The sequence below is a fragment of the Danaus plexippus genome, chromosome 5 (assembly GCF_018135715.1).
Source record: "Danaus plexippus chromosome 5, MEX_DaPlex, whole genome shotgun sequence".
In the NCBI taxonomy this organism is placed as follows: domain Eukaryota; kingdom Metazoa; phylum Arthropoda; class Insecta; order Lepidoptera; family Nymphalidae; genus Danaus; species Danaus plexippus.
The window spans coordinates 8,172,138-8,186,329 of NC_083539.1; the positions used below are offsets into that span (position 1 = coordinate 8,172,138).

The 14,192-nt window shown below is 33.4% G+C and overlaps 1 protein-coding gene across 1 annotated transcript; it reads left to right on the forward strand.

Moving 5' to 3' along the window:
- The first annotated feature begins 7,079 nt into the window (after window positions 1–7,079).
- On the forward strand, window positions 7,080–12,698 carry LOC116769340 (putative transporter svop-1). Its single transcript, XM_061529453.1, has 11 exons — window positions 7,080–7,109; window positions 7,426–7,499; window positions 7,730–7,891; window positions 10,421–10,583; window positions 10,654–10,775; window positions 10,858–11,102; window positions 11,252–11,409; window positions 11,657–11,774; window positions 11,856–12,145; window positions 12,227–12,354; window positions 12,423–12,698. The coding sequence occupies exons 2-11, from the start codon at window positions 7,436–7,438 to the stop codon at window positions 12,518–12,520; spliced, it is 1,548 nt and encodes a 515-aa protein (XP_061385437.1). The 5' UTR covers window positions 7,080–7,109; window positions 7,426–7,435; the 3' UTR covers window positions 12,521–12,698.
- Window positions 12,699–14,192: the final 1,494 nt, after the last annotated feature.

Below are 14,192 nucleotides of genomic sequence, written 5' to 3' on the forward strand. Positions count from 1 at the left end.
CTGTCCTGACAGGTACAACGGTTGTAATGTGAATGAAGTCACGCGACACCTACTATAGATGTCGCTGTCGGTTGGCTGCCATATCTATTTTTTAACTCTATACAAAATCCCTCTCCGCGTCTAATCTCACATGAACAAAGTCAATGGCAAAAACTGGTATTAAAATATATTGTCTTTTATAACTATTTTACTGCCTCCCCAACTTTTAAGTTTTGAAAGATGGCGGCCCCGCCACGATCAACTTGCTGATTTTATATTGTTACAGCGCATGCGCGAAATTTTGTTAAGTTTCACATGTTCTGAAAATGAAACAAACCCATTGAAATTAACCGATACACAGAAAATTCAAGCATACTTAGGCGGAAACTGTTGTCATCGCCGCCCTGCAGCACGGAAACCGAGGGTCTTAGTTTCCGGGAAAACCTGGAGGAGGGCAGGAAAATTTCTGAATTGTGGGCGGCGGTACCAGGACTGCATAGAGTTAGAAGAGCTAGCGAAATGGCGCCTTTAATAAGCGCGACACCACGCATGTGTCGAAGTATTGATTTTCGCACCCTCTGTACTTAAACATGAGTGTCGGAAGAATTGGATAGGGCAATATAAATTTCATAATGTTATAAGTTATTTCTAAGCAATGTGATTTATTTAACGTGTATAATTAATGTAATCATAAGTATTATAATTAAGAAATCTTTTTTTTTTCTATTATTTCTGTAATATATATATATTGTATCTCAATTTGTCCTACTGAAATTTTTGTCTTTCAATTTAAAAACTTTTCGAACCTTTGAATTTCTGGAACAATTTTAATTTAAATATATACATAATTACTAAAAATATTTCATTTTATTTATGAAATATGACAAAGAAATTTTTATATTTTATTTAAGCCAAGAAGTCTCCATTTTCAAGACATTTCTCTATCCGTGGCAAAATATTTACAGTAACTTTTCGATTTATGTTCCCCTGGTACTTCGAATATGTGAAAAACCTGTTTACAATGGGTTGCTAAGATATTTTCTAAGTCATTGAAATTTTCTTCGATCATAACGTAGCAAGCATTTTTATAAAGATTATATTTTATTTAGAAAGAGCGAATTCGGAAAAAAGGTAACCCAATCTTACGTAATTATTTACTTTTGGTGAATAAATAATGAATATCAAATATCATGTTAAAAATAATTACAATACAAAATAACTTAAAAACCAAAACTTGTTGACATGAAGCAACGTCACTCCGATGACGTCTGATTGATCCGCCATTTTAGTCAGAAATACCAGGACATCAGACATTATAAGGGAGTGTTGGAAATTTTCCACCCTCGAAACGCTAACGCAATATTTTCCATCTTACTCACACGTATTGAAAAAATTTCAGTCAGTGAAGTATTTCGAGATTGAAGAATGCGATAAAAAAAATTTGATTTTATGAAATTTAGAATTCGAGTTTATATATTTTTTATCTGTTTTCAATTTTCTTTTTTTCATAAAAGAAAAATAAAAAGCATGGTTCTTCGAATATATTTTATATTAGCAGATTTACAAACAATAATTTAAAAAGCTTTCTGATATATATCCAAATAAAAGCATGTATCCACAGAAAAGAAAATAAAAAAAAATTCGTACCAAAATGAAAATCTTCTAAGGAGGACTTCACATTCCTAAGCAAATTTTCCGAGCATTCTTATTACCAGGAGAACATCACTTTAACGGAGACTAACACAAAGAGTAGGCTGAGATGTTTTACTCTTCGCTTGTAATACCATTTAATATTTTTAATAACAAAATTGAAAATAAATTTTTATACACTCTTCATACATTATTAATATATTATATCAGTTACATATTCGAATTAATAAATATATTAATTTTAATTTATAATAAATGATTCCATTTTATTAAGTAAGACGAGGGGTTGTATAAGTTTGACGGCGATGTGTGCGTGTGCTTGTGCGTGTGCGTGTGCGTGTGTGTGTGTGTGTCGGGTTCGCAATAGTTTTGGAATGAGTCTTAAAAGGCCATCGGAGCTCTATAAACACTTGAGAGTTTTCAAGAGATATATGCTGGGGAAATCCCATGATTACGTCGTTACATCGCTCCCAAAAGACAAAGTACCCCGCAGCTAGAGTCAAGGCTTCAATTCCACAAGCAGTTTATGATAGGAGCACAAAATAACAGAGTACGGTTAGGATCAAGTAAGAAAGTCCAAGATACGGATATATTGAAGTCTTTTATTCGGCAAGACGAGAATGATAAATATACGATCCATGCAATGAGTTTAGAAATGCAGAACGAGTGGTTAGACATAAGATTTTCGCAGCCCATTAGCACTAAAATGGCGCACCTTGATCCATGATTGGTCGCCAGCATTGCTAAAATTCTATCTCAATGCGTTCCAGATGACTCTCCCAGGTCACAGTAATTTAGTAAGATGGGGTAAAGGTACCGAAAAGACTTGCTATATCTGTGGGAAGGCAGTTGGAACTGCTAGGCATTTGTTAGTGGGATGTAAGGTACTCCTGGATAGCGGTCAATGCTCGCGTCGTCACGATAGGGTTCTGGAACTCATACGTGAAGCGATTAGTCTTTCGGTAGCCAGAGCGCAAATGGAAATAACCACAAATGAGCGATCAGTAGCTTTTGAGAGAAAGGCACTAGGGCTATAAAATCAAATGTCAAGCTTTACTCCATCCTTAAAGCGGCTACGGATTGGACTATAATGATGGATACGTATGAAAAATAATATAAAATCCCCGAGGATATTTGTGCTTCGGCCTCCAGAACAGACATATTTACGTATTCGCGAATTTTAAAGCGCGTTGTGATGATAGAGCTTACGGTTCCTTGGAAGAAAACATCCCCGAAGACCATGCCATCAAGGTCAACAAATATTTCGAGCTCACTAACGAACTCACTCGAAATAGGTTCTTCGTGGATTTATACGCGGTAGAATTGGTAGCGAGAAGTATAACAGCTAAATCTCTCTATAACCTATTAAAAGCCTACTCAAGACCGGTCCAGAACTAAAATCAATTCATTCTTAGAACATACTCCGAAGGCAACCCTAGAAGGTTCGGTTCAAATATGGTTAGGAAGAGAGAGCAGCTTGGACGGTGTGAGTGAGCGTTTAATGAGCGTTAGATTGAGTAAGGGATCCCTTAAACCTAAACTCACCTGGGTTGCAAGGGACAGCTCCTCACCCTGCAACGCGATGAACCCGGCACTAGCACGGTGAATCTATGGAATGCTGACAAGTTTCGTCTCTTAAATAATATATATATTGAAATTATACTTATTTGAATTAATTCTACAACTTTTTATTTAACTTGAAATGTATGTATCTTTGTTAGAAGGTTTCTTAGCTTGAAAACTTTCAACTCAGTCTTAAAATGGATAACTTCAAACGATTGATCAAATGTCCTCGACAACTCTAGATAACAACTTATTTTTAGGTATGTGACATCATACTAAAACTAATTTTTTTATCTACATTCTACAGGGATTTCCAACTTGGAAAACCGGAAAAGTTATCGATTTATTAATCAAATTACAACTAACAAAATATACAAAATGTAGAGTGTCGAGTCTGCATTTAATTACTTAAACAGGAACAAAATTTAAAGTTTTAAAAACTACTAACGTACCTATGAAAGTTATGCTATGAAATAGTATGTTTGTTGAATAGTACATTAATTACATATGAGATACAAACTAAGTACTTTTTTAGAAAGAAATTTAAACAGTTAAATCATAGCTTTAATTTAAATTTCAATAGTTTGCTATATATAATAGGAAATCAGACGAAAAATGTATCTTGGTTAGACAAAACTAAATGTGTTGTAGTACTCAATGAAAATGTTCTGACGATCATAGAAGAAGCGTGGTATAGTTATATTTATTAAAAGAGATGTATCCTTACCACAAGTTTACATTATCACAGTCAATACGAAGCGTAAAACGTTTCTCATTCAATAATTTGCGTTAACATAACGAGATCTAAGACTTTCGCGAGTTTTATTCATTTGAATGAAACTAATTTTTTTCGGACATACTACGCGTGCTTTATTTTTGTAAAAAATACATACTCCCGACGTTTCGGTTACTTTGCAGCAACCGTGATCACGGGCAGACGAGGTGTGAGTGTTATGTCATATTAGTTTCATTTAAATAAATTTACGTTAAAACTATAATGTATAGATTTAGGAATAAAAAACTATTAACGATCCGTATTAAGTGTAACGACTTACTCATATTTCCCCCTTTCATATGCGAATCTATTTTTCGAGGTACCATTTACAACCAATATCAAAAATAAATTACAATCCCTAATACATGTATATGTAAGAAATTAGCACTTTACCTCAAATGTTTTGTTTACTCTCAAATGCTTTTGTGTATATATATGTTATTAATATTACATTATTAATCAGTTATCAACTTCATCGCACTGATTTATAGATTATTGAGTATATTGATTTGTTTATAATACTCATCAACGTAAGTAGGTACGGAAATTATTAGTTCCACAGATAATAGCATGTTAATCTAGTTCCAATACTAGAAAAAAGTAATGGATTATTGCACTCTGTGGCGACTGTCGTTTGTGACTTATGACGCTCCCAATATGTGGGGTTGTGGTTTTGTATTAGATAATATTTTTCTTATATATAACCTACATGTTATTGCAGATAAGAATTTAAAAAACAACACAGACTAAACAGTAAACATCTATTCAAGGAACAAAATTAAGGACATCATTAAATAATTACGTGATATCGATAGCGTTGCCAAAAAACCCGTGAAAATTTTCGTGTAAATACGAAGGACATGACGTATTATATCGCTTGAGATCCTTTATCATGTCGATATGAAGCGCTCGGGGTTATACATTTAATCATTTAATATTTTTATTTATAAAATTATTATTTATTGCAGTTAGTGTTGTACACTTAAAAAAATATTGACAATCTTTATCCCTTCCAAACTAATTTCAACACTAAACTAGTTCAGCCCAATATTTTTAATGTCAATTTATAATTAGAAAAATGAATATTCTCTATCCAATATTGTCCAATAAACTGCTCAATACTGGCAATATAGTGGTTAAGGTAGTTTTATAGATTACTCTGATGGGTTACCTATTGCAGTATTTACCTAGGAATGTAGAATTTTTTATTGTATTTATAGTTTATGACATTTAAATTTACTTTTTATTAGAGAAACACAATATATTTCTATTTTCTTGATGAAAGAAATAGATCACTCTTAAAGCATCGTTTGACCTGTCAATTTTATTACTTAATAAGTTAAGGATGATGCAATGTTATATAAAGTGACTTATTTATTTATTTTAATAACTGTTCTTTTTTTGAAAAAATTTTTTTTTCGTACCTCACTACTAAATATGAGTTAAATTGTAGATAATGGTTAAAAGGCAGGTTTTTAGACCTCTTAGTTCACTAAACTTATTGTTCACCCAACATTGCACGGTCACAATATTTAGGGCTTAAAGTTTTTCATACAAATTTAAATCAGTCTTAACGTAGGTTGTTGAACAAATACGGGACACTCTCCGTATGTAGGGTGACAACGCATAGTAAGCATACTGTTTAAATATTATTCAACAAATTCCGATGTACTTAGCAGCATACTTACTGAAATACTAAAGTTCAGAAGTTTATGTAAACACACATTTTAAAGGTGGTAGAGAAAAGCTGTAGACGAGTTACTACAGCTCGAACATGGGCTGGCTCGACCGGGGAAGTACCACCCTCTCATAGAAGATCATAGCCTTTAGTGGCTGTGTTTCGTCAGATGAGTGAGTGAGCCATTTGCCCTTTACCTGTTCCCACCCTTTCCTGCTATTTCCTTATTCCCAGCCCTCCCTTTTCCTCATCAATCAAGGATGGCAATGCATCCGCAACATCTATGTTGCGGATATCCATGGGCGACGGTCACTGCTGCCCATCAAGTAGGCCGTCTGCTCGTTTGCCACCTTTCACATTAAAAAAAAGCCAACTAAATTTTGTTTCACTCAAACATGATTTGGATAAGATCTTTCGAGTATACATTCAGACTTCTGAGGAAATATAATAATTAAATAAATAGTAATAAACAGAAATGAGGTTCATTATTATCCAATAACGCAATTAATATATAAAACCGCTTTTACAATACTTCACATGCTATATACGTACAATTATACATGACCTTCTGTTAGTGGTTAAAATTGACAATGTTAGATCACGGCATGTCTTGACCCTATTTCGGCGGCATATCCACTCTTCCTAAAAAATTTTATCATAAATTTAAAACAATGCACAATTTTTTTTAAGGTCTGACGATTCTAAACAATATGTATAAGTGTGTTTTTTAAAATTACCGTTTCTGACAGCTAAATTAGGAAAATGTATTTAATAAAAATTTTGCGAAACATAAAACTTATTTGTATTAAGTGGACACAAATAAAAAAAATTAATAACTTATAACTCTTTGCGAGTTAAACTAATATAAGAATATATGGCTACAAATACATTTGTTCAACAATAAAACAATTATAATTAACAAACGAGTATGCTTATAACAAGTCAGCAGCCGCACACTACAGACAGAGCGTGTTCAGTTCTTCATAAAAAAAAAACCGTCTCACATCGTAGTATTAACGTAGGTTACAAACTTGTGCTAAACACACTGTTTCACAAATTAAAAAACAAAGTTTTGTTGATGAATTACAGTCACGAGATAGTTAGTATTACATTTTGAGTTATATCACTTCATAAAATACGACACAGAAAAAACTTAAAAACCCAAGAGATAAATGATTTGTACATTAATACTATATACATCATTTTGAATAAACATCTTGTCACAAATAAACTAAATAATGATGCGATGTCTTCTTAAAATACTATTTTAATATACGGCTTGCTCTCATTTTGCCAGAACGTTAAACATTGGCACATCAATTATATTCTATATTAACTAATACGATATACATATTTTACATCGCGGTTTCACGTCTTTTCATATGTATTCATGAACTGCAGAATGTGTAATTGTCTATGAAACAATGTCTTGTTTACCTGGACAAGATGTGACCGAGGCATAGAGTAAGTTTTGACAGAGCTACTCATGATTGTTGTTCAGTCGATTATATAAATATTACGAAGTTCTGCCGTGACAGTACTCTGTGCCGCATACACGACTTGATAAAACCCATCACTATGTCTTGTCATAGATATTATATTACAAAATATAATATAAATTGTTCTACAAAACTTCATTCAGTCCGAGCGATAAATCCGCAAACACCAAGTCCGCAAACAACGGCTCAGAAAATATTAATTTTTCACTAAAAAGTTTATACATGTGTTTATTTTTATGACTTTTATTTATATTTAATTTCGACTGTTTATTTTATCATAGTATAATTAAAATGCCAGGAGCAAATGAAGATGTTCCTAGCAAATGTTCTTACGAGGACGCGGTGAATTTGAGTGGTATGTACTCGATTATATTAAGTGTACAGATACACAAACATTATTAAAACAACTTTAATTAAAAAGTCTGCAAATATGCTTCATGCATAGCGGAATGTTAAGGCCACATATCTAAAGCTTGTTAATAGAACTCTCTGCTAAAACTTCTTAAATTAAAAGCTCTAACTGTTTTTATATATAGCAGAAATAATGAATATTGAATAGGATCTATTTTTATTATTGTATAACAGGTATCGGCAAATACAACGTGTGTCTCCTGATGATCTGCTGCCTGCTCATATTAGCTATGTACATCGATATATTTGGCTTCTCTGTTGCGTTACCGATAGTTGCCTGCGACATGGGACTCTCTACATCCGAGCAAGGCCTACTCTCCGCTATGCCATTGATTGGTAAGATATTTTCATACACACAGAAACAAATTATAAATAAATGTATGCTTTGAAAGTAATAGTAATATAATCTAAATATATACGTACGTGAAAAATACCTAAGTACCAAGGTGATTCTTCCGAGTCATATGTATTTTGTATAGAGTATTTAGACACCACTGACGGACGGTTAATGTTTAATGTTTTCACCATAGCGAGGAAAACTTGACTTATAATTTCAAAATATAAGTTTGAAATCGCCAATCAGCTTTGAGCGAGCGTGCTGATTTATGCTCAACCTCCCCCATGTGAGAAGAGGCTTTTGCTCAGCAGTGGGCTCGGATAGACAGATGACGATATACGTAACGCGCGTGAGAATACTACAGCGCCCCTAACATGAGTAACCCTAACAGACGGTTTTCAAGTTTTCTAACATAAATCTTCGCACGGAATAACTACATTGATAGTATGATTTAAAAACTCGAAACTATGTAGGTTTAATTTGACTATTCATACTTATAGTAAAGCCTCCAAAAGTTACGCCTACTTTAGACAAATAATGGATCAACGCCCTGGAAAACCGTTATGGCACTGTCACCATTTTGAGACCTCAAGAGTATCTAATATATAAATTGTTGGCATCACTTCTTAGATACATCTATAAATAGAAATCGTTAATGGTTTATTAGTAAAAAATAGCTTTAAAAACAATCACTCGGACCCTTTACACTGGTTTAGTGTGAAAGAAGATTAATAGTTATAAATAAATATTTAAATTTGGAATTTTGAATAAAATATAAAAAGCACCAACAACCTAAGAAGGAGTATCCTAAACTGAACAAAAGTATATATATCTTTTTCATCATCAGTCCTAGAGGACACACGAATATATTTTCGGGATAAAGACAGACCATGGAATAACAAGAAAATAAAACACAATAATTTCTTAAATTTTCACGAGTAGCCAATGTTTTAATAAGTTTCCAGTAACATGGTTCACGGTAGCAAGAGATTAAATGTATGACTGTGTGTTATAATTACAAATATATACGAGAAAACAAAGCTAGCCGAAGTGTTATTTTTAAAAGACTTCAAATTGTATGAAATGGGAAGTAACATGAGAATTCTGAAGAGATCAATACTGTAAAATGAACCAATAATTTCCATCGGACTGGTTTGAAACAGAACATTTATATAAAAATTAATTAATTATCATCTCATCGTTTTAGATATTAAAATCTAAACCATATTTCGTTGTATGCCAATAAGTCCTTGCTGTTGTTGTTTGTTATAACTATATAAATATTTTTTTATTGAAATAGAACTATTTATAATCCTTTATCTGAGATGATCAGTTTTCATCATTGTCTCACTTGGACATCCAGCAGTTATTGCCACTTCAATTTCTCCACACACATTAATGTGTGTACCACCTAGAATATTTATATTGCAGTTTTGACAACAAGTAGATATCAGTGTCATAGTTAGTTTACTTAACTGAAATTTCGGTCAGAATTTTATCGTTTAACATCTTAGTAAGCCCAGTCTGGAACATTCGATTTAAGTCATTGTTGGTAACTTGGAATTGTCATGTATCGGACAAACAGAATATTGTAACAAGCTTCTGTCATACGCCTGTATAGTTTAATTGCTTCAATATATTTTTTTGATTTTTTTACAATGATGGTTACTTTTCGACGAAAAACAGTTCTGTTCTCTGTTGTTCGTGTTTTATTTATACCCTGTCGTGTCCTGTGTCAATGAAAATGGAAATATTTGTCCAAAATGTTATTGAATGTATCATCTTTCAGCTATACCCCACACCACACTGTGCAATAAATATTCATAAGCTTTGAATACGGAAAAGTTATGACGTCAGTATCGATTTTTTCTTCAGAAAATAGTCATAAACGGTGATAACGGGTAGGGAAATAATAACACAGGGTCACCGGATACTCACCATGCTTTTTGTTCGTTCAAGTCACGGACATAATTGAAGTAACTTCGTATTTAGGCTTAATCTGATTAATCAGTATTTTTATTTTAGACGTGGGCAAAATCCTTATAACACTAGCATTGACTAAGTTTATTTAGAACTACCTTTTATATTATTTATATCTATCGATATGTATCTAAGATATTGATTTATACCATCAGACTACTACTTCGCCTCGGTGAAATTGAATTTCTCTTCAGCTAAATACTATAAGTCCTATTAAGTGCATATAAATATATGTCTAGAATATATTTATTTATATTACTCGTCAGTAATTTTCTGAGAGCTTTACTTATTATAAATAATAAGTCAAAGAGAATGTATAGGTATAAATTTGTAGACCTGCTCTACTCTTTTCATCTATGATATAAGTATCATAAAGCCGACGGTTGGCGAAATCATAAAAATTCCACTTTCAAGGATCGGTGTGAACTTTACCAGATTTAATTACAGAATAATTTCTAACGTGCCAGTGCTTTTTTTAATTCATTGGCAATTATTTTTATGTTCGCCTTCTTTATGAATTTCGTTTAATTAAATTTGATTATTTTTAGGCGTGATGTTGTCTTCGTACGCGTGGGGTCTCACAGCAGACATTCTGGGTCGACGGAAAACATTATTAATCGCAATGCCCATCGGAATGATTTTGAATATCGCCGCTAGCATGGCCCCGACTTACATAGCACTGGCTATTTTAAAGTTTTTCTCTGCTGCATTGTATGTATTTATTTATTTTCTTATTTAATATAATAATATGTAGCCTGATTAACAAATTCTGCTTTGGCAGTACATCTTCAGCAAACGCCGCCGCTTTTGTGCTGTTAGGTGAAAGTATGCCCAGTAAATATCGTGGTCGGTCTATGTTCCTGATGGCCAGCGCTACCATGTACTGCCAATTTATTATTTGCAGTAAGAATAATCAAAACTCTTTAAACCATAAAGATTTAAGTGATTGTTAAAATAATTATCTCTTCATTCATTTCCTTTACAGTCATTGCCTTACCAGTTATTAAACTGTCGTTTTCTGTGGACGTTTCTTGGCTATTACTCACATACAGACCATGGCGATTGTTGCTGCAAGCTATCAGTCTTCCTGGTATTATTGGTGTGATCGGATTATTATTCACTCTCGAAAGCCCCAAGTTCCTCCTAAGTAAAAACAAAGATGTCGCCGCTCTCGAGGTCCTAACAAGGATTTATACGATAAATAAGGGATTGCCAAAAGATACTTATCCGGTGAGCACTTATTGAATTGTTTAAATAAGTAATGTCTATAAAAACTTATTACATTAAAGCTATTTCTTCTTAAATAATAGTGTCGTTTTAAGCAAAATACGAATCGAAACTATTAAGTTTAATAAAAATTGATTTTTTTGGCGTTTTAGGTAAAAATTATAATTCTAGATGAAATAACAATGCCCGACATTAAGGGTAATGAATCGTTTTTACGAAAAATGTGGAATCAGACCGCACCTCTCTTCAAACCTCCGCTTCTTAAGAACTCACTCATCATTTATTACATTTTACTCTGTGCTTATATGACGTAAGTGTTTTCAGTTTACTTGCAAACATTTTTACACCTATAGGATAGCTTTGAACTAAATTTTATGTATAAACTCCTTTTTGTGATAACTTTAATCTTATCTTTACTATTCATAATCATACTAAGTTTTTTATATGACTCGGGTATTTATTTATATATTTTAACTATAACTTATCACTGGAAGTGGAAATAAAAGTATCGTCTAACATGATCTACAAAAAATAATGTAAGATTTTTCTTTTATCAGGTCAACCGGTTACACTATGTGGGTACCGACAATAACGAATGCATTTTTCGATGGTGAGGAGAGCTGGGGGAAAACATTTTGTGAAGTCGCCAGCACGTCAGCCTCCTCCAGCAACAACGTAAGTTCCTATTCCATAAAATAAAATCCAAATTCCTGTTCCTATTTATTGCAAAAAATTAATGCTGTCTCTGTTTTACAGACCATAACCGATTGCGATGATATAGTGAAGCCAATGACTTTGTATGCCGTCATGTGTTACTCCGGCATTTCTGGAACTCTGAACATATTCTTGACATTTTTGGTCGGACCCCTCGGCAAAAGACGTTTGACAATGCTGGTCTTCGTCGTCGCTATAGTTTGCGGAATAATTCTACTCTTCGTAAGGATACCATTAATGAGCATCGCACTGTTTTACTTCTTCCTCTACGTGGCGCTTATTTTGGGCAACGCAAATACTTATCTCGTAGAACTTAATCCAACTTATTTGAGGTGAGCATGAATTATAAGCAGCATTTTATTGTGATACTTATTAAAGCCGGAACGACATTACTAATGATTGATGTTGAACAGGGGTATGGCTACGTGCCTGTCTGTGGTTGTGGCCCGAGGGTTCGGCTTTATCAGTGTTCAGCTCATCGGAAGATTGCTCGCAGACCACTGCACTTCAACAGTAGCTGGTTACATCGGCCTCATCTCTAGTAAGTTGACAATTATTTTTATTTAATGCGAAAAAAAGGATCTATTTAATTATTTCTTTTCTTTTCAGCTGGTCTGATTGTTTCTTTCTTCCTACCCAAAGATAAATCAATGAAGGACGATGTCAGTTTTACAACTATGGCTGAAGAAGATGGAACAAAGTTGTGAATCTAAGAACCTAGATTTATTATTGTAAATACATAGTACATAATAATAAGTAAAATTAAAAATAATTTACAATCGATCATATCTAAATAACATCTAGTCTATTTTTTAAGTTTATCATGATCCGTAAATTATTTTATCTCTCATAATGTTTATAGAATTAAATAACTAATAATTTATATTTTTAGTATTGTAAAATAAACAAACAAATTAACTGTAAAACTTCTCTTATTTTTTCGTAAAAAAAAATATATCTATCTCAAGATATATTTCTTAAATAAAACTAATATTTTCGAATTACTACAAGTCATTTTATTATTTTTAAAAACTAAATCCTTCCGAAGTTTCTGTACTTTGCAGCAACCGTCCGCAGACGAGATGAAAATATCTGTCAGTTGGTCTTGTTATTTTGTCATCTACCACCATCATCATCATCATCATCATCAGCCTATCGGAAGCCCACTGCTGAGCATAAGCCTCTTCTCGCATGGAGAAGGTTTGAGCATTAATCGCCACGCTTGCTCAAGACGGGTTGGCGATTTCAAACTTATAATTTGAAGATTGATTGATAGATTGAAACCATCTTCTCTATTGAAATTAGGAAGTTCTTAATTTCAATAGCCTCGCGGATTAATCTCGGTATGTACCTGTCCTCACGAGCGAGAATCTGTGGTTTATAGAACCAAATGTAGTGGCTTGGTTTGTCCATTGTGTGTTCACAACACTGCTGACTTTGACGCGCGCCTATTTTTAATGTCTGAGAAATGTTCCTTTACCCTTATACCGATGCTCCTCTTTGCCTGTCCAATGCATGACAAGCCGCAGTCACAATCAAGTTTATATACACCCACTTGTTGTAAAGGAATAGTACTCTCAATAGATCTACAGAATTGGCTCACTTTCTTGACCCAAAGTATTGTCAGGATCGAGATCTAAGATTTTCGCGAGTTTTATTCATTTAAATGAAACTAGTATTATTTGGATATACTACGCGGATTTTATTATTTAAAAAACTACATAATCCCGAGGTTTCGGTTACTTTGCAGCAACCGTGATCACGGTTTTAAATAATAAAATCCGCGTAGTATATCCGAATGATACTAGTTTCATTTATTGTCAGGATTCCTTATAACAAGTATGAATACTTTGGAACATACTGTTTATAGGATACCCCGACATACGGATGAGTATCTCAATGGTAACTCACACCATCACCCTATCCAATTAGATACCGTTGATAAAGTTTTGTTTCAGTGAGCCCAATACCGTTGTGATGCTGACCATCTAGAGGCCGAGCTGCAGCATTTAAACAGTGCTCTCACCACCAAAAACCTGCCCATGCCTCGCCAGCATCACGAGAACCACTTGAGATTAACTTCTTTATTTCCCTTTTGTCGAACTTTTTATTTTAATTAAATTAGCACAGTGTTCTTTTTCACTAATTAATCAGTTCAAAATATAAAAGCCCTCCCAGCACTACACTAAGTTGTTTTTACAGTAAATAACATTCAAATTAAAAATCCAATATGAGAATCTCATTTCTCATTGGAACTGTAATTATGTTAGGTCGATTCGTTGAACATTTCGCTCCGAAAATGTAAAGTAACTTGTGGCCCAATCCAACCTGTAACAAAGTAATCCTATCCTAACGTCCTACTTATACCGCTCGAATCAT

Bases quoted from the DNA above. Each gene is read 5' to 3' on its own strand.
- LOC116769340 (XM_061529453.1), top strand. From the start codon at position 7,436: ATGCCAGGAGCAAATGAAGATGTTCCTAGCAAATGTTCTTACGAGGAC. The intron at 10,776-10,857 runs GTAAGAATAATC...TTTCCTTTACAG, and splicing joins CTGCCAATTTATTATTTGCA to TCATTGCCTTACCAGTTATT. The intron at 11,410-11,656 runs GTAAGTGTTTTC...TTCTTTTATCAG, and splicing joins TTACTCTGTGCTTATATGAC to GTCAACCGGTTACACTATGT.